The following is a 20704-nucleotide window of genomic DNA, read 5'->3' as shown; positions in this document are numbered from 1 at the left end:
GGCAACTTGATGTGGGGTTCAAGAGGTGCGGTGAGGGGAACTACCAAGGTAGCATCAGGCTGGTTGACCCTCTGAGCCAGGGCCTGGACCTGTAGGGAGAGACCCTGCATTTGCTGAGCCAGGGTCTCACGGGGGTCCATAGTGGTGTCAGGGACCAGGGTAGACTAGGTATGGGCTTGTTATTATGTAATGACCGGGGGGTAGGGAAACGGACAAGTGAGCCCTAATCTACCCGCCACTCTGTCTCTGCCTACTTGCAACGACCCGCCCTAGGCGACGGGGTACAACTGGGCGGCGGACCCTGCACTCAGTAAGTGCACGACAAACACGACAAACATACAAGGGAATACAAGCAAGGGAAAGGGGCAGTTGCCCACGGCAACACCGTGAGCAACCAGAGTGGTGAACGAGCCGAGTCAAGCCAGGAGTGTGCGAGGTACCAAACGAAGAGCAGAAGAGTAGTCAGTAAGCCAGGGTCTGTATGGAGCAGGAACAAAATAGAAGGAGCTGTAGCTGGGCCAGGAAACCACACGAAAAAGAATAACAAGCAAGGAGGAACAGGAAATGCAGGTATAAATAGACAGAGGGCGGGAGCTAGCTGAGTCTGGCCAGGCTGCGATAGGCTCTCCCACTCCTAAGCCTGCCAGCCTGAGTGGTGGAAGCTGGAGTCAGTCTCAGGGATGTAGATTCAGGTGCTGACTGATTAATTAAGGGAGTTAACCCCGAAGCTGTGCCTGGCAGATCCTTTACATCTATATTTTATGATCAGCATTATTCACAGCATACAAGGGGTTAAACTACGGAGATCAGAGGTTTCTCTAATCGCCTCCATTAGAGCCCGACACTCGCTGTCCCGTTACTGATTGGGCAGGCAGAATAGCAGTGCCCGTGTGACCACAGCACCTCTGAAGACGCTTGCCTGTGCCACATTATTACAAAGCAATACTTCTATGAACATATTAGCAGCATCTAGGGTCTATTACACAGTGTGGTCATATTGCGGTTTATTGCGGGGAACATTACAAAATTGCTGCATAATGCCGCGGTTTGTCTGCAATTTCACAAAAATCATGGAGTAATAAACCGTGTTTTTACTGCCCCATGTGAATATACACTAAGGCCAAATTCAAACGAACATAGGGAAACTCGGATGTGAAAAACTGCTGTTTTCATGTCCGAGTTGCCCCCGTGCGGGTCCCATTTTCACGGATCTCCATAGAATTGAGTCTATGGCGGGATGCATGAAAACGGAACAAAATAGGACATGTTCTTTTTTTCAACATACCCTTCACATGATCCATTGAAACAACAGCCGTTTGAACGGCCCCATTGAAATGCATGTGTCTGTGTGACGGCCGTGGTTTTAACGACCGTCACACGGGCGTATACTACAGTCGTCTGAATTCGGACTTACTGTGACCTCTATAATTATCACTACAATAAGCTGCACAATAAGCTCCTCCAGGTTCAAAAATACTGACGCATCTAATTTTTTAAGACACTGGCTAAAAGTCGACTATTTTTGTGGACAGTCTTTGAATTTACAGACCGTTGTGGACCCTGCACCCAAACTGCAGATTGTAAATCATCCAGATATTTTACACTTGGGGCGCACTTATAGGGTGTGAGAGGGCTCAAAAGGTCCTATAGGAGGAGACCAGTATTATAAAGGATGAGTGATAGTTGGGGGAACCTGTTAAAGATTTTTCATTTGGACCTGGAGCTTTAATTTCACAGTCCAAACTAACTCTACTTTTTATACTTTTTTTTTTTTAGATACAGCTGCTCTGGATAATGACGGCTCGCCTAGATTCACATCTGGATAAGGACGCCCTGTTTTTTCAACTCACCAAGATTCTTCTCTTACTTTCAGGTGCGGTGACGGTGAGAAGAGGTCGGCCTGCTGTTCTGCAGTGTGGGATTGATCCTGGAGACACATTACTATCAGTTACATGGAAGATTCATCTACGTCATTCATCCTGTATAATATCATATAAAATAGAAGAAGACAATACAAAGACATCATACAGCTCCTGCACTACAAGGATGAGAAGTGACAATTTATCCCTGGAGATCAGTAACACTGAAATAGCTGATGAGGGGAAATATAATTGTGAGGTTGTAAATTATAAAAACACATTCTTCAGAAACACGTCACTACAAGTATTAGGTGAGTAGGAACTTGCGCTATTACTTTTACTATAAGGCGGCTTCTCGTGCCCCTGTACAGGACGATTTCTGTAAATGTCGCAGAATTAGAAAGGAAACAAATTTTTTCACTCTTATTGATTATTTCATTTTACATTTATTCGAGTTGAAACCGTCAAACTTTAAAATCAACTTATTCAATATAGACTGCTATTCATCATACTCTGTAGCCCCAATAATAATAAAGGAGGAGGGGTGAAAAAAAGTAAATCACTCCCATAGTGTCCAGGTAAATAGTTTTATAGTGTTTATGCCAACATCCCTGGTGGTCTGGAGCAATAAAGGGTTCAATGCCCAGATCCCTGGAAGTCTTGGGTAGTAGAGGATAGGCCATCAATTTTTAGGGACTGGAAATACCCATTAATTTGCAAGTATCGAGACATTTCTCCAGCTGGGATATAGTATTTCCCCTACAGAGTAGAGAAGGATAGGACTTCTTCAAAAGAGAGAAAATTTTAAATAGTCATGAGGCCGCTAGCCAGTCAGTGACGGTACAAATAAGACGACGAGTATACTAGAGCAAAGAGGGAGATACGAATTTAGGGAAAAGTGGGAGATGCATGGAGATTAGTCCCGCCGAATATTTGACATTATCCCATAGCCAGGGCCGGATTAAGACTGCCAACAGTATGGAGCAGTTATAACACAGGGTTCCCCACGGCAATGCCTCTAGGCATTTGAAGCTTAGTGCAACCTATTATAAACTGTCCCCCACAAAATAGAAGTCAGAGTGCTTGAGATATTAAATGTCCACCAAGTTAAACATTAAAAGCAGTGACTTACATTTGATACCCATCATTCTTCGCTCTGTACCCATAGATGGTGGGTGGCATGTAGTTAGTGTAGGTTCGTCTTTGCTAAGTCATAAAAAGAAATGCAGATAACATTACACTCATTGCTGGCTGGGCCGGTTGCTCTCATGAAACATAAGCATGATTAAACCAGGGGTCTTAAAAAGGACACGCTGTCCTAGAGGTCACCGAGACACCAGTGACCAAAAGTAAAATATACATTATATATAAAATATGTATAATAAAAGATGTTTTCACATCTCATACATTTATGGCATATCCACAGCTAAAAAAAATTGCTCAAAAACTACCAGAATTTTTTTTTTTACAGGAGCCTAACACAATCTATAAATCACCCCCTTCCTATCTAGTACAGTGTTATAAATAAGACAATTAACTACTCACCAGTTGTAAACTACACCAAAGAGACAAGTTGAATTCTATGCCCACTGGGCAGCTGGCACACAGGAGATACAGGTAGAAGGAGCCTGGAATCTACTCACACCAAGTAGAGTTGTCAGGTTCTTCACGGCACCTAAAGAAAAAGTAAATCCGTTGTAATGGCAGAGGGTAGGGAGACGGACAAGTGAGCCCTAATCTACCCGCCACTCTGTCCCTGCCTACTTGCAACGACCCGCCCTAGGCGACGGGGTACAACTGGGCGGCGGTCCCTGCGCTCAGTAAGTGCACGACAAACATACAAGGAACACAAGCAAGGAAAAGGGGCCGTTGCCCACGGCAACACCGTGAGCAACCAGAGTGGTGAACGAGCCGAGTCAAGCCAGGAGTGTGCGAGGTACAAAACGAAAAGCAGAAGAGTAGTCGGTAAGCCAGGGTCTGTATGGAGCAGGATCAAAAATAGCAGGAGCTGTAGCTGGGCCAGGAAACCACAAGGAGGGAAACACAAGCAATAACAAGCACCGAGGGACAGGAAGTGCAGGCTTAAATAGACCGAGGGCGGGAGCTAGCTGAGTCTGGCCAGGTTACGATAGGCTCTCCCACTCCTAAGCCTGCCAGCCTGAATGGTGGAAGCAGGAGTCAGTCTCAGGGAAGTATTCTCAGGTGCTGACTGATTAGTTCTGGGAGTTAACCCCGCTGTGCCTGGCAGATCCTTTACAGTACCCCCCCTTTTATGAGGGGCCACCGGACCCTTTCTAAGTGGACCTGGCTTACTGGGGAAACGCAGGTGGAACCTCCTGACCAATACCCCAGCGTGAACATCCCGGGCGGGTACCCAAGTCCTCTCCTCGGGCCCGTATCCTCTCCAATGGACCAGGTACTGGAGGGAGCCTTGGACCATCTTGCTGTCCACAATCCTGGCCACCTCGAATTCCACCCCCTCCGGGGTGAGGATGGGAACAGGAGGTCTCCTCGAGGGAGCCAAGGACGGGGAGCAGCGTTTGAGGAGGGAGGCATGAAACACGTCGTGTATCCGAAAAGACGGGGGTAACTCCAGCCGGAAGGAGACAGGATTGAGGACCTCAATGACCTTATACGGCCCAATAAACCGGGGAGCAAACTTCTTGGACGGAACCTTGAGACGCAAGTTCCTAGACGACAACCACACCAGATCCCCGACCATAAACAGGGGGTTAGCAGAACGTTTTTTATCAGCCTGAGTTTTTTGTACGCTCTGGGACACCTCTAGGTTTTTCTGAACCTGGGCCCAGACTGTGCACAGTTCCCAATGAACGACCTCTACCTCAGGATTGTTGGAACTACCAGGTGAAACGGAGGAGAACCGTGGATTAAACCCAAAATTACAAAAAAAAAGGAGAGACCCCTGACGAGTTACTGACCCGGTTATTAAGGGAAAATTCGGCGAGGGGAATGAAAGAGACCCAATCAAATTGACAGTCAGAGACAAAACACCTTAAGTATTGTTCTAGGGATTGATTAGTCCTCTCCGTTTGGCCATTGGTTTCAGGATGGAAGGCAGAGGAGAAGGACAGATCAATCCCCAACTTCATACAGAAGGCTCTCCAAAACAATGAAACAAATTGTACCCCTCTGTCCGAAACAATATTGACAGGGACCCCATGGAGACGCAGGATGTGTTTGACAAACAAGGTAGCCAACGTTTTGGCGTTGGGTAGTTTCTTGAGGGGCACAAAGTGGCACATCTTACTGAAGCGGTCCACCACCACCCACACCACCGACTTGCCTTGGGATGGAGGCAAATCGGTGATAAAATCCATGGAGATATGTGTCCAAGGTCTCTGGGGAATGGGCAACGAACGCAGTAAGCCCGCTGGTCGGGACCTGGGAGTCTTGGACCTAGCACAAACCTCACAAGCGGCGACGTAGGCCTTAACGTCTTTAGGCAACCCAGGCCACCAATAATTTCTGGTAATGAGGTGTTTGGTACCCAGGATGCCTGGATGGCCAGATAGTGCGGAGTCATGATTTTCCCTAAGTACCCTTAGCCGGAATTGCAGGGGAACAAACAGCTTGTTCTCAGGAAGGTTCCCGGAAGCTGCACCTTGATCAGCAGCAATTTCAGAGACTAAATCAGAATCGATCGAGGAAATGATTATACCTGGAGGCAAAATACAAGCAGGATCTTCCTCCGAAGGAGGGCTGGCCATGAAGCTACGCGACAGTGCATCAGCCTTAATATTTTTAGACCCAGCCCTATAGGTAACCAAAAAATTGAATCTGGTAAAAAATAACGCCCATCGAGCTTGTCTCGGGTTTAGCCTCCGGGCAGATTCTAGGAAAACCAGATTCTTGTGGTCGGTAAGGACCGTTACCTGGTGCCTAGCCCCCTCCAGGAAGTGGCGCCACTCTTCAAATGCCCATTTAATGGCTAAGAGTTCGCGGTTGCCAATATCATAGTTACTTTCAGTTGGCGAAAACTTCCTGGAGAAGTAGGCACAGGGGCGGAGATGGGTGAGGGAGCTGGTACCCTGGGACAAGACAGCCCCCACTCCCACCTCAGATGCGTCAACTTCCACGATAAATGGCTCCATTTGGTTGGGCTGAACCAGCACCGGGGCCGAGACAAAGCACTTCTTAAGGACCTCAAAAGCCTGGACAGCCTCAGGAGGCCAGTGGAGGAGATCAGCACCTTTGCGAGTGAGGTCCGTAAGGGGCTTAGCGATGACCGAGAAGTTAGCAATAAATCTCCTGTAATAATTAGCGAACCCCAAAAAACACTGTAACGCCTTCAGGGAGGCAGGTTGGACCCATTCCGCCACAGCCTGAACCTTGGCGGGGTCCATGCGGAATTCATGAGGAGTGAGGATTTGACCCAAAAATGGAATCTCCTGTACCCCAAACACACATTTTTCGGTTTTGGCAAACAGTTTATTTTCCCGAAGGACCTGGAGCACCTTCCTGACATGCTCCACGTGGGAGGACCAGTCCTTGGAAAACACCAGTATGTCATCAAGGTACACTACCAGAAAAATCCCCAGGTAATTTCTCAAAATCTCATTTATGAAATTCTGGAAGACCGCAGGGGCATTACACAACCCAAAGGGCATGACTAGGTATTCGAAATGGCCTTCGGGCGTGTTAAACGCAGTCTTCCACTCATCCCCCTCTTTGATGCGAATAAGGTTATACGCCCCCCGTAGATCCAATTTAGAAAACCATTGGGCCCCCTGAACCTGATTAAAGAGATCAGGAATCAAAGGAAGGGGATACTGGTTCCTTACCGTGACCTTATTCAGGCCACGGTAGTCAATGCATGGCCTAAGACCACCATCCTTCTTCCCCACGAAGAAGAAGCCAGCACCTACCGGAGAAGAAGAGGGACGAATGTAACCCTTGGCCAGGGATTCCTGGATATACACTCTCATAGCTTCACGTTCGGGACAAGAAAGATTAAATATCCTACCCTTAGGAAGCTTAGCTCCTGGTACCAATTCGATAGCGCAATCGTATTCTCTATGAGGAGGTAACACTTCGGAGGCCTCCCTAGAGAAAACATCAGCGAAGTCCTGAACAAACTCGGGTAGCGTATTCGCCTCCTTAGGGGGAGAAATAGAATTAACAGAAAAACATGACGTACAACATTCATTACCCCATTTGGTTAGCTCCCCAGTATTCCAGTCAAACGTAGGATTATGCAACTGCAACCAGGGAAGACCTAGAACCAAATCGTACGATAATCCCTGCATCAACGGTACAGAGCATTGCTCCAAATGCATGGAGCCAACAAGGAGTTCAAAAACAGGGGTATGCTGTGTAAAATAACCATTAGCAAGAGGAGTGGCGTCAATACCCACTACCGGGACAGGTTTAGGCAAATCAATAAGAGGCATAGCAAGGGACATAGCAAATTCCACAGACATGATATTAGTAGAGGACCCTGAATCCACGAAGGCACTGCCGGTAGCAGACCTACCACCAAAAGAGACCTGAAAGGGAAGCAAGATCTTAGTACGTTTCATATTTACTGGAAATACCTGTGCGCCCAAGTGACCTCCCCGATGATCACTTAGACGCGGAAGTTCTCTGGCTGCAACCTTACGCTTAGGACAGTTGTTCACTTGATGCTTGTCGTCCCCACAGTAGAAGCAGAGACCATTCTTCCTGCGGAATTCTCTACGTTGTTGGGGGGACACGGAGGCCCCGAGTTGCATAGGTATCTCTGAATCTTTCGGGGAGGAATGAAGCAACGGAGCTTCGGGAGGCATCATGGGGGAGTCAGAGGAGAAAACACATAAACGTTCACGTTGTCGTTCCCTGAGACGTCGGTCAAGTCGTATCGCTAAAGCCATAACCTGGTCTAGGGAGTCAGAAGAGGGATAGCTAACTAGCAGGTCTTTCAGGGCATTCGACAGACCCAACCTAAACTGGCACCTTAAGGCAGGGTCATTCCACCGAGAAGCTACGCACCACTTCCGAAAGTCAGAGCAATACTCCTCAGCAGGTCTCTTACCCTGACTTAAGGTCACCAGCTGACTCTCGGCAAAGGCAGTCCTGTCAGTCTCGTCATAAATAAGTCCGAGAGCAGAAAAGAAACAATCAACGGAGGAAAGTTCAGGGGCGTCAGGAGCCAAGGAGAAGGCCCACTCTTGGGGCCCTTCCTGGAGCCGGGACATAATTATACCCACCCGTTGGCTCTCAGAACCTGAGGAATGAGGCTTTAAACGAAAGTAAAGCCTACAACTCTCCCGAAAGGAGAGAAAAGCCCTCCGGTCCCCTGAGAACCGGTCGGGCAACTTGAGGTGGGGTTCAAGAGGTGCGGTGAGGGGAACTACCAGGGTAGCATCAGGCTGGTTGACCCTCTGAGCCAGGGCCTGGACCTGTAGGGAGAGACCCTGCATTTGCTGAGCCAGGGTCTCACGGGGATCCATAGTGGTGTCAGGGACCAGGGGTAGACTAGGTATGGGCTTGTTATTATGTAATGGCAGAGGGTAGGGAGACGGACAAGTGAGCCCTAATCTACCCGCCACTCTGTCCCTGCCTACTTGCAACGACCCGCCCTAGGCGACGGGGTACAACTGGGCGGCGGTCCCTGCGCTCAGTAAGTGCACGACAAACACGACAAACATACAAGGAACACAAGCAAGGAAAAGGGGCCGTTGCCCACGGCAACACCGTGAGCAACCAGAGTGGTGAACGAGCCGAGTCAAGCCAGGAGTGTGCGAGGTACAAAACGAAAAGCAGAAGAGTAGTCGGTAAGCCAGGGTCTGTATGGAGCAGGATCAAAAATAGCAGGAGCTGTAGCTGGGCCAGGAAACCACAAGGAGGGAAACACAAGCAATAACAAGCACCGAGGGACAGGAAGTGCAGGCTTAAATAGACCGAGGGCGGGAGCTAGCTGAGTCTGGCCAGGTTACGATAGGCTCTCCCACTCCTAAGCCTGCCAGCCTGAATGGTGGAAGCAGGAGTCAGTCTCAGGGAAGTATTCTCAGGTGCTGACTGATTAGTTCTGGGAGTTAACCCCGCTGTGCCTGGCAGATCCTTTACATCCGTTAATACAGCTACTTTTCAATACATTATACAGTTCCTAACTTGCCCCACCTCATGATTTACTTACATAGCACCATGCCAATCAAGTATGAGCCCATCCCCCAAAATGTGATCTTGACCTACCCCACTCTGTTTAATACTACACTGTCTACACATAGGTTCATCATCTACTCACCAGTTGTAAACTACACCAAAGGGACAAGTTACATTTTATGCCTGCTGGTGATGGCATCAACTGGGGATGAGGCAATGTCAAATTAGCATTTGCGGCCTGTGATGGGGCCCGGCCGGGAGACTATGTATATTAATATAATATGTATCTATACCAGGGGCGATGTTAGGGTCTTATAAGATCAGGGACACAAACCATGAACCACCACACACATCCACCGTAGGCAGTGCCACACACATCCACCGTAGGCAGTGCCACACACATCCACTTTAGGCAGTGCCCCTCACATCCACTTTAGGCAGTGCCACACAAATCCACTGTAGGTAGTGCCATGCACCCCCCTTGTAGATCGTGCCATACACCCCCCTCTTGTAGATTGTGCCATACAGCCCCCTTTGTATATTGTTCCATACACCCCCCCGTCTTGTAGATCGTGCCATACACCCCCCTCTTGTAGATCGCGCCATACACCCCCCTCTGGTAGATTGTGCCATACAGCCCCCTTGTAGATTGTGCCATACACCCCCCTTTGTATATTGTTCCATACACCCCCCCGTCTTGCAGATCGTGCCATACACCCCCCTCTTGTAGATCGTGCCATACACCCCCCCTCTTGTAGATCGTGCCATACACACACCCCTCCTTCAAGCTCCAATAAAAATAAAAGGGAGATAGAGGATGCTGAGGGGGAGCTGTATAGCGGTTTCACCAAGGCAATGAACCTTGGGGGGGGGGGGGAAGTCCCAATAGTCTAGAAACTGCGAACAGGTAGGTCCAGGACAGGGAGTTAAAAACTTTTTGCATATCTAACGAAAGAAGCATGGCAGGAATCTATCGTTTCTTAATCTATATCGATTATATTTTTGTGAGGCGTTTTACATCTATATTAATCAGGGACATGGGTCTTTAGTTATCTTACTGTATTGTGTCTTTGCCTGGTTTTGGTATCATAGACAATGTGTGTAGTCAGTGGGGCTGGCCATAAAACTTTTATTGTGCAAATGTACTAAAACATAGACAAAAATATACATTCTGTAACACTATATTCGTACAACCCATAGAATAAAGTTAACAAATTATTTATACCGCAAGCTGAACAGTAAAAAAAAAAAAAAAAAAAAAAACAATGATAGAATTGCAGTTTTTTTCCATTTCCTGGCCAAAAAATTAACAACAGTTAATTAATTTATTATATGTACCCCAAAATGAAGTCAAGAAAAACTACAACTCATTTCGCAAATTGCAAACCATAATACGGCTATGTCGTTGAAAAAATCGAATGTTAAAGTTCTTGAAATGCGGGAATTGGGGCATGATAAAAATAAATAGCTCAGTCCTTAAAGCCCAAAACAGGCCGGTCCTTAAAAAGTGTGAATTCCACAGGAACTGAACACCTGCACAGTTCTGGGTGTGGATTCCCATTGGACTCACCAGTATCTAAACTGCTCATCTCTAATGGAGGACTGTGTGGCTGTGATTGAACACCGTAAGGCTGGATTCACGCGACCATATTACATCCGTAATGAACGGAATGTATTTCGGCCGGAAGTCCCGGACCGAACACAGTGAAGGGAGCCGGGCTCCTAGCATCATAGTTATGTATGAGGCTAGGAGTCCCTGCCTCGCTGCAGGACAACTGTCCCGTACTGAAAACATGATTACAGAACGGGAAAGTTGTCCGGCAGCGAGGCAGGGACTCCTAGCATCGTACATAACTATGATGCTAGGAGCCCGGCTCCCTGCAGTGTGTTCGGTCCGGGATTAGCGGCCAAAATACGTTCCGTCCATTACGGACGTAACATGGTCGTGTGAATCGAGCCTAACAGTTCTCTTCATAATCTAGCAGAGCGTTTCGTTTAGGGGTTCTTCACTTTGGACAATCACTACTTGCTAGAAGAGAACCTTGAAAATATAATCACAAAGTTTCCACCTGTTGTGACTCCCAGCGATCAGACGAAACATCGAAGTGGTCAAATGCCCTGCAGCGCCACCACAGGGGAAATAACACATTACATAACACATTACACATTATCAATTCATATTAACGGGTTGTCTGTGTAATGCAGAACAGGTCCGCCAGTGCGAGAGCCACTCTTTATAACCGTTCTCCACTCTGGCCAAGAGATGGGGATTCAGAACAGAGGACCCGCCCCCCCCCTCTATTAATAGAAATCCTGAATAGGCTACTTCCACACAGAGCAGAAAAATTTAATCTGGATATTAGACATGCGGATATTGCTGTGGAACATGTAGCAGATTTCACCCGCCTCATTGAAAGGAGTGAAGTCCGTGGCAAAAATCCACAATCGAAATGAACGGATTTAGAAAACCGCACCGCAGGTCCATTTCCATGTAGAAATTTTCCGTAGCAATTGCATAACAATTGTTAAAATCTCATTCACTTTGCTGCTATAATTGTTACTATGAGAATGACCTACAGATTATTTTCATTATTTCAGCCGACCCAGTTATGAATTGACACAAAGTGGATTTCCACACATGATTAAGTGACTTATTTTGTGTGTATATTTAACTCTTCACTGCTCAATAGTAATACATAGTCTTAGTCAATAATAGCCTAATAAATAAATTATTCATTAACTTTCAGCTCAGCCGACGACATTCCTAAAATTAAACAGTGATGGATCTCCAGAGTGTGGAGCGATTGGTGGGAATCCACTTGCAGGGATCTCCTGGATCCCACATTCAGATGATTTAAACACCACAATACTGGAAGAGCCGCACCAGACGTGGACAGTGATCAGCACATTCAGTAGAAAGAAAATTAATGGGAATTCAGTGACTTGTTTTGTTTCTCATCCAACGTTCGCAAATCCATGGAAAGACGTTATTACATATAGTGGTAAGTACTTATATCATTTTATGCACATACCATATATACAGTACCTACAGTAATGTGAAAATTTTTTAGGCAGTTGTGGAAAAATGCTGCAATGTAAGAATGCTTAAAAAAATAAAAGTGTTAGGCCGGGTTCCCACGTAGCGTAAATGCTGTGGAATTTCCACAATGAAATTTTGTGCAGACATTCCGCAGCATTTACAGTAGCAGCAAAGTGGGTAAAATATAGTAAATCTCATGCCCACGCTGCAGGGGAAAAAAACGCAGCGTAAACGTTAATAACTTGACCTGCAGGGCGGAATTTAATTTATGCTGAGTTTTTGTTGTTTGTCCGTTGCGGGTCTTTCCCATTCTATTCAACGGAGGTGCAAAAACCACAACTGAAAGCCAAGCGTTGTGACTTCTGCGGCGTAATCGCAGCGTTTACACCGCAAAAATCGCAACGCCGGAAGAAAAAAACATACTTACCCAGAACGCCCTACTTCTTCCTGCAGTCCGGCCTCCTGGGATGACGTTGCATCCCATGTGACCGCTGCAGCCAATCACAGGCTGCAGCGTCACATGGCCTGCAACGTCATCCAGGGAGGCCGGAGCGGATGTCAAAGGAGGGAGAGGGTGAATATGAGCAGCTTTCTTCCGCAGTGGAATTTCACCACAATGTGGGGCGATTTTTCGGACGTAATGTCCTGCGGGTTCAGGGTCGGACACGCTGCCTGATTTTTACCCAGCCTTAGGGTATGTTCACACAGAGTTTTCCTGCAGGCAGAAAAAATCTGCCTCAAAATTCCTTCAGGAATTTTGAGGCAGATCTTCACCTGCCTGCAGTTTCTTGCCACGTTTTTTTTGCAGCGGTTTTCGGCCGCGGCCATTGAGCGTCGCGGGCGTAAAACGCAGCGAAAAACGCTTTCTCTGCCTCCCATTGAAATCTATGGGAGGCTATGTTGGTTGTTTTTTGGTGCAGTTTCCGGCGCGGTTTCCGATGCGCTTTTCACATCAACAACAGCGCTAAAAAAACTCTGTGTGTACTAGGCCTTAATAGTTTTTATCAATGTACAAAAAGCAAAGTGAATGAACAGAAGAGAAATCTAAATCAAATCAATATTTGGTGTGACCACCCTTTCTGTAGAAAGATAATTAATTGGAATTCAGTGACTCGTCTTGTTTCTCATCCATCGTCTGTAAATCCTTGGAAAGAAATCCTTACACTGGATGGTAAATATATACATTATAGGACATATACCATGGTCCTTGTTAGTGCTTACATAGTAACATAGATAAAAAAGGCCCCGGTCCATCAAGTCCAACCTTCCACGATCGATTACCCGTCATTCATTTGTAGATTAGTTATAACCATCAATGCCATTCTTCACTAAATAAACATCTCGCCCTTTTCTAAATGCTGACATAGGATCTGCCATCACTACCTCTTGGGGTGGGGACTCCATACTTTAACTGATCTAACTGTAAAGAACTCTTTCCTATATTGATGTCTGAAACGTCTTTCTTCTACACGCAATGAATGTCCCCGGGTCCTATGTAGAATCATTGGAAAGAACAGATTATGTGCTAGTTCTCTGTATTGACCACACACATACATAAGGTCACCTCTAAGGCGTTTTTTTTCAAGCTAAACAAGCCCAATTTTTTTAGGCTTTTATTGTAAAAGACAATGCTGATCCCATTTAATAATCTAGTCGCCCATCTTTGAACGGTCTCCAAATACTTTTTACAATTTCGAACCCAAAACTGAATTCCATATTCTAGATGTGGCCTTACAAAGAATTTATAGAGGGGAAATATTACATTTATAGAGGGGTAATATTACATTTATATAGGGGTAATAATAAATTTGAATCACAGGTTTTTATCTTCTTTTTATACACTCTAACATCCTATTTACATTTGCAGCTGCTGCTTGACATTGAGCGCTGCTGCTTAGCTTATATGTAACCAGAAAAATCAGGTCCTTCTCTTGTTCCGTTATCCCTAGTTTTATTCCATTTAATGTATATGTAACGTCTATGGCCGGGGGCCGTCGTTCAGACTTACCCGGCCATGGACATCTGTCTTCACGGCGTCACCTCCCTCCAGGGAGACGCCGGCATTCACTTCTTGGTCCACGGACTGAATCCCGCAGGGCGCTCGCGCCAGCGCGTGCACGGCCTTAAAGAGCCAGTACGCGTCCAGCTGTCACCCATCAATAATTAGCCCAAATGGCTGCTGGACTATAAAAAGGGACTCTGCCTACTTGTTTCCCACCTGAGCGTTGTTGTATACCTAAGTTTGTCTTGCAAATGCTCTCCCAGTGTATTCCAGTTCCCAGTGTTACCCGTTCCTGTCGCCTGCACCCTGTATCCCATGCTATCGTATCTACTGTGAAAGTCAAGTCGAGTCTTCCTCTGCATCCACAGTGCCACCTAATGTGAAAGTCAAGTCGTGCCTCCGCTACTGTCTACATTGCCTCCGGTACCCGTTCCGAAATATAGACATTATTTTGTACCTTGTTGGCCAGCTGCTACCCAGCTATGCGGTACGGCCCAGTGGGTCCGCACCCCACGCCGTGACAGTATATTGATTAATACTCTTATTGCGGCCAAGGTGCAATACTTTACATTTATCAACATTAAATGTCCATGTTTTTGCCCATGCTGCAGCTTATCTAGGTCTTTCTGTAATATTTTATAGTCAAGTTGAGTTTTATGTATCCTACAAAGTTTTGTACCGTCAGCAAAAACTGCTCCTATCAACAAGGTCATTAATAAAGAGATTAAAAAGAATTGGGTCTAACACCGGTCCTTGTGGTCCCCACTGCTGACTTCAGCCTATTTATAACAACTCTTTGTTTTCTGTCCCTTAACCAATTCTTTATGGTCCCCCCAGTCCCTGCCTCTGTAGCTTCAGAACAAGACTGTTGTGTTCAACAGTATCAGATGCTTTTGCAAAATCCAAATCTATCACATCAGCCGCATGACCAACATGCAGATTTGCTCTTACCTCCTCATAGAAACCGAGCATGTAGGTTAAGCACGACCTGTTTTTCATGAATCCATGCTGGTTATCAATTAATAGACTTTTCTCCGCTATATAATTTTGCATTTCATCTCAGAATACCTTCAAATATTTTACATACCACAGATGTCAAACTTACTGGACGGTAGTTACTCGGTTCCACCTTTTTACCCCTCTTAAATATTGGTACGACATCAGCCGTCCTCCAATCCTGTGGTACTGATCCTGTTACAAGAGAGTCTAAGAAGATGAGATACAATGGTCTGTCCAATACTGAGCTCAATTCCCTTAATACCCATGGATGAAGGCCGTCTGGGCTACGGAATTTATCAATATTTAATTTGCTGTACTTAAAGTGTACGTCCACTTAATAACATTTTACACTATAGATCTTTAAAAAAAATCATTGTCAGGGAAAGTGGGGGGAAGGTACACTACCGTTCAAAAGTTTAGGGTCACTTAGAAATTTCCTTATTTTTGAAAGAAAAGCAAAATTTTTTTCAATGAAGATAACATTAAATTAATCAGAAATACACTCTATTCATTGTTAATGAGCTAAATGACTATTCTAGCTGCAAACATCTGGTTTTTAATGCAATATCTACATTGGTGTATAGAGGCCCATTTCCAGCAACCATCACTCCAGTGTTCTAATGGTACATTGTGTTTGCTAACTGTGTTAGAAGGCCAATGGATGATTAGAAAACACTTGAAAACCCTTGTGCAATTATGTTAGCACCGCTGTAAACAGTTTTGCTGTTTAGAGGAGCTATAAAACTGACCTTCCTTTGAGCTAGTTGGGAATCTGGAGCATTCAATTTGTGGGTTCAATTAAACTCTCAAAATGGCTAGAAAAAGAGAGTTTTCATGTGAAACTCGACAGTCTATTCTTATTCTTAGAAATGAAGGCTATTCCATTGCCAAGAAACTGAAGATTTCCTACAACGGTGTGTACTACTCCCTTCAGAGGACAGCACAAACAAGCTCTAACCGGAGTAGAAAGAGAAGTGGGAGGCCCCGCTGCACAACTAAGCAACAAGACAAGTACATTAGAGTCTCTAGTTTGAGAAATAGACGCCTCACAGGTCCTCAACTGGCAGCTTCATTAAATAGTACCCGCAAAACGCCAGTGTCAACGTCTACAGTGAAGAGGCGACTCCGGGATGCTGGCCTTCAGGGCAGAGTGGCAAAGAAAAAGCCATATCTGCGACTGGCTAATAAAAGGAAAAGATTAATATGGGCAAAAGCACACAGACATTGGACAGAGGAAGATTGGAAAAAAGTGTTATGGACAGACGAATCAAAGTTTGAGGTGTTTGGATCACACAGAAGAACATTTGTGAGACGCAGAACAACTGAAAAGATGCTGGAAGAGTGCCTGACGCCATCTGTCAAGCATGGTGGAGGTAATGTGATGGTCTGGGGTTGCTTTGGTGCTGGTAAAGTGGGAGATTTGTACAAGGTAAAAGGGATTTTGAATAAGGAAGGCTATCACTCCATTTTGCAACGCCATGCCATACCCTGTGGACAGCCCTTGATTGGAGCCAATTTCATCCTACAACAGTACAATGACCCAAAGCACCTCCAAATGATGCAAGAACTATTTAGGGAAGAAGCAGGCAGCTGGTATTCTATCTGTAATGGAGTGGCCAGCGCAGTCACCAGATCTCAACCCCATAGAGCTGTTGTGGGAGCAGCTTGACCGTATGGTACGCAAGAAGTGCCCATCAAGCCAATCCAACTTGTGGGAGGGCCTTCTGGAAGCATGTTGTGAAATTTCTCCCGATTACCTCAGCAAATTAACAGCTAGAATGCCAAAGGTCTGCATTGCTGTAATTGCTGCAAATGGAGCATTCCAAGACCAAAGCAAAGTTTGAAGGAGAAAATTATTATTTCAAATAAAAATCATTATTTCTAACCTTGTCAATGTCTTGACTATATTTTCTAGTCATTTTGCAACTCATTTGATAAATATAAGTGTGAGTTTTCATGGAAAACACAAAATTGTCTGGATGACCCCAAACTTTTGAACGGTAGTGTAAATGTTGCCAATTTAAAACAACTATGTGAGACGGTGAAAGACAAAAATAGGTTCAAAATCGTACCATTCCAGATAGTATATATTATTAAAAAAGCTATCAATGGGATGGGAATATTTTTTAACTTATATAAGCAGTTTGTGACTTACGGATTCACTCGGGATAATAGTAGAATACAGGAAAAATGGGCACAGGAAATTGATCACGATCAGGCCTTAGATTGGCCAACCATAATTAAGGGGATAAAAAAGGGCTCCAACTTTATTAGGCCATGATCACATGGAGGAATTTGCAGGCAGAAAAAATATGCCTCAAAATTCCTTCAGGAATTTTGAGACAAATTGTGACCTGCCTACACTTACTTGCAGCGTTTTTCGCCGGCGGATATTTAGTACCCGCCATTAATTTTAATAGAAGGTCAGAGGCGGAGCCAAGGCAAGATAGAACATGGCACTTTTTGTTCCTGCGAACAGCTAAGAGCCGCTCAGGGAAAAATAACTACCATTGAAATCAATGAGAGGCAGTTTCGGCTATTTTTTAGTGCTAATTCCTATGCGGTTTCCGTGTCAAAATCAGCGCCAAAAAACTCTGTGTTAATAGGGCCTTGCATAGGTTATCGTACTTCATCTGCTTGTTTAAGATGTAAAATAATAGATGCGGATTTAATACATTTGATTTGGCAGTGCACTAAGTTACATTTATAATGGAATTTAGAAATTATTGAATATTATACTTGGAATGTTTTTTGAGAGGAGAATATCACTAGCTCTTTTGGAAAACTTGACCTCCATCCACTCAATTCAGGGCAATACGCATATTCAGCTGCTATTACAATTATTCTTCTTTGCTCGATTGCAAATTTTTAAAAATTGGTCCTCAACTTTACCACCTTGTCTCCTCGCATGGAAACGTTATGTAATAGAATTTTCCTATATGAGAAAGTCTTCTTCACAAATGCTAGCCTCTGAAGTTTCAAAGGACATGGCCACCTTGGATTGACTATTTAGATCCCCTTATAAGATCTTAAATTAATTTTAGCTTTTTTTATTATTTTGGTCTTGTTAATATACCTCTTTATATCAGACACCCTTAAACTTTTCTTTTGTTTTCTTCCAGTCTTTCTTAGAATTGCTAACATCTTTAGGATGATCGTCATGGTAATCTTCACTGTCGGACTCATTTTCAGACTTTTCCTGCACCTGAAAATCAAGCGCCAGGTACTTTTTATATTCTTATTGTACTTTGTTTGCATAGACACACCATGTTGAGGGGATATATTAACCGCTTGCCGCATCAGCCAGTTTTCATTTTTTGAATTTCTGTTTCCGTCGAGATAACCGTAGGAGAGTTTTTCCTTTGCGGGACTAGTTGTAGTCTTTAATGTCACCATTTAATATACTGTGAAACTTGAAAAAATTATTTTGCGTGTTGAAATGAAAAAAACAGCAATTCCTCCGGAGTTATTTTGTTTTATTCTTATGGTGTTCACCAAGCTGTAAAAACAACATGTTAACTTTATTCTGCGGGTCAATGCGATTACAGCCTTGACAAATTGACATAGTTTTTTTTTAAATCTTTTACTACTTTTACAAATTAAAAACAATTAGTAAAAAAAAAATTGTTTTGTGTCGCTGTATTCCAAGACCCAAAACTTTTTTCTTTTTTGCAGGGCGAGCTGTAGTTTTTATTGGAGTACATATGACTTTTTGGCGTTTTATTCCACTTTCTTTGGAAACCGAGTTCTCAAGAAAACAGAAATGTTGGCATTGTTAATTTTTCTCTTCATACGGCATTCATCCTGCGGGTTAAATAACGTTATATTTTAATGGTTGTAATTCTATTTTATATTATTTATGTTTATTTTTTTATTGTTTACATTTTTTATTGAAATTGTGAAATGGGGTTTTATTACTAAAAACATTATTTAAGTATTTTTTAAATATCTTTTTTTTAGTCCCACCATCGTTTCATCGCTGGTACAATACAATACTTAGGTATTGCAAAGTATTGTGCGGTTAGCGTCCTCCTATTAATAGGAGGACCAAGATGGCAGACCTGGGGGCCTTCATTAGGCCCCTAGGCTGTCATGACAACCATTAATACCTTGTGATCGCATCACGGGGGAACGATGGAGTGACAGAGGTGGTTTCCTCTCTGTCTATTGTCTTATATACTGCATTCGTTATTGACCACAGTATCTAAGTGGCTAAACAACCGGAATCTATAATTCATTAGCGAAAGGTGTCAGCTGAAATACACAGTTGACACTCAGGGCGTAGCTTGAGTCTTTTTTCCATACCCCCCCCCCACCACCACCACTATCAACTATGACGTATATTTAGTTCAAATGTCTGTAAGGTGTTAAACATTTAGTTCTCAACACAATGATAAAATAATAAACTTCTCTAATCTTCTTTAGAAAGCTTTATGTTTTCTCACTGCCGCTCTTCGGGTCCCCCGCCTCATTTCTAGTTACATGTCTGCATGATAACATTTTGGAAATACTGTTAACATGTCATAGGAGGGAGCCATCAGTCACAGCCCACTGTAGTAATGTCACCATGCTAGACACTGCAGTAACCCCGGACTGATCGGCCCATTCATCGTAAGGTCAGCACTAGTTGTGCACCTCCACCTTCAGTCAAAAACTATTATAGTGAGGGAGTGTGTAGGAGTGTGAACTATCATCGTGTTCCTAAATCACTTCTATTACTGATTTGGCTTCTAGCAGCAGAACGGACTGTGAAGTATCTTCTGACAGAAGTTTAAAAGTGATGGCGGGAGACACATCCGGGAGTGCGGGTATTGTACGGTTGCCTAGGCACCTGTACAATATCATATACCTCTCCGGCAAAGCTCTTTTATAACCTTACAATTGGGGTAAATTTATAGGTATACATACATATTTATTCTATCTTTATTGACTAGTGTATGTAGACACCCCTCCTGCAGATGGAGTTCTCCCGGCAGAGACATAACTGTAAGTCCCTTGTAGTTAGTGCAGACTCCATAACAAGACTCCTCACTTACCGTGTTGCTTTTAGAAGAGGGACCCTATAGAAGAGGGGCAGAGGGGTCCCGCTTGGGTCCGGATGAAACTGCAAGTTCTGCACCCTCTTTTGTTAGGTCACTGCCTCCATATAATGACTCGCTGATAATCCAGAATATATTAGTCAGGGTTTTGTGAATTCAGATATTTTCTGATTCTGTATATCAGGGTCTCCTTTACAGCTTTTATGGTAGTTTCAATAATGCATGGCAAGTTATCAATATCTATTAGATTGCCAGTATTGTAAAGATTTGTTTAATATCGCATTAAATTAACTATATATTCGTCTTTTTTAAGGAACAAAATGTGTCTGGAGAGCAAATTAACGAAGATTAATGACAATAAATATGGAATAACATTGTATCGAGTGATTCGATTATCCGGGATGTACTTTATGTTTTATTGAACTTCTTATTACTGGTTTGATAATTTCTTGATTTAAATTTTTTTGCTGTAATGAAACTTCTATAAAAATGTTCTATTTCGTTCAGTAAAGTTGTGTTAACTCTTTCGACGATCAATAAGAAGAAAAGAGTGGAAGCTTGATAGCGCTACTGACCATCAGGGTCAGGGTACATAGAGATCATTCAGCTTTATTGGTAATGCGATTCAACGCCGGACGGACTTCATCAGAACAAGTTTACAAAC

General features: G+C 44.2%; 1 protein-coding gene across 1 annotated transcript; it reads left to right on the top strand.

Annotated features, from left to right (window-relative positions):
• The first annotated feature begins 1794 nt into the window (after window positions 1-1794).
• LOC142741922 (cell surface glycoprotein CD200 receptor 1-B-like) lies at window positions 1795-20392 on the top strand. Its single transcript, XM_075851244.1, has 4 exons — window positions 1795-2170; window positions 11708-11988; window positions 18144-18224; window positions 20354-20392. Exons 1-4 carry the CDS (start codon window positions 1795-1797, stop codon window positions 20390-20392), a joined length of 777 nt encoding a protein of 258 aa, XP_075707359.1.
• The last annotated feature ends 312 nt before the right edge of the window (window positions 20393-20704 follow it).

The sequence above is a fragment of the Rhinoderma darwinii genome, chromosome 2, assembly GCF_050947455.1.
Source record: "Rhinoderma darwinii isolate aRhiDar2 chromosome 2, aRhiDar2.hap1, whole genome shotgun sequence".
Lineage (NCBI taxonomy): Eukaryota > Metazoa > Chordata > Amphibia > Anura > Rhinodermatidae > Rhinoderma > Rhinoderma darwinii.
The sequence above is the reverse complement of the archived record's forward strand: the minus strand, read 5'-3'. Positions and strand labels throughout refer to the sequence as shown.

Coding starts and splice junctions, on each gene's coding strand:
- LOC142741922 (XM_075851244.1), top strand. CDS start 1,795: ATGACGGCTCGCCTAGATTCACATCTGGATAAGGACGCCCTGTTTTTT. Junction 2,171..11,707: donor CACGTCACTACAAGTATTAG/GTGAGTAGGAAC, acceptor ATTAACTTTCAG/CTCAGCCGACGACATTCCTA. Junction 18,225..20,353: donor ACCTGAAAATCAAGCGCCAG/GTACTTTTTATA, acceptor GTCTTTTTTAAG/GAACAAAATGTGTCTGGAGA.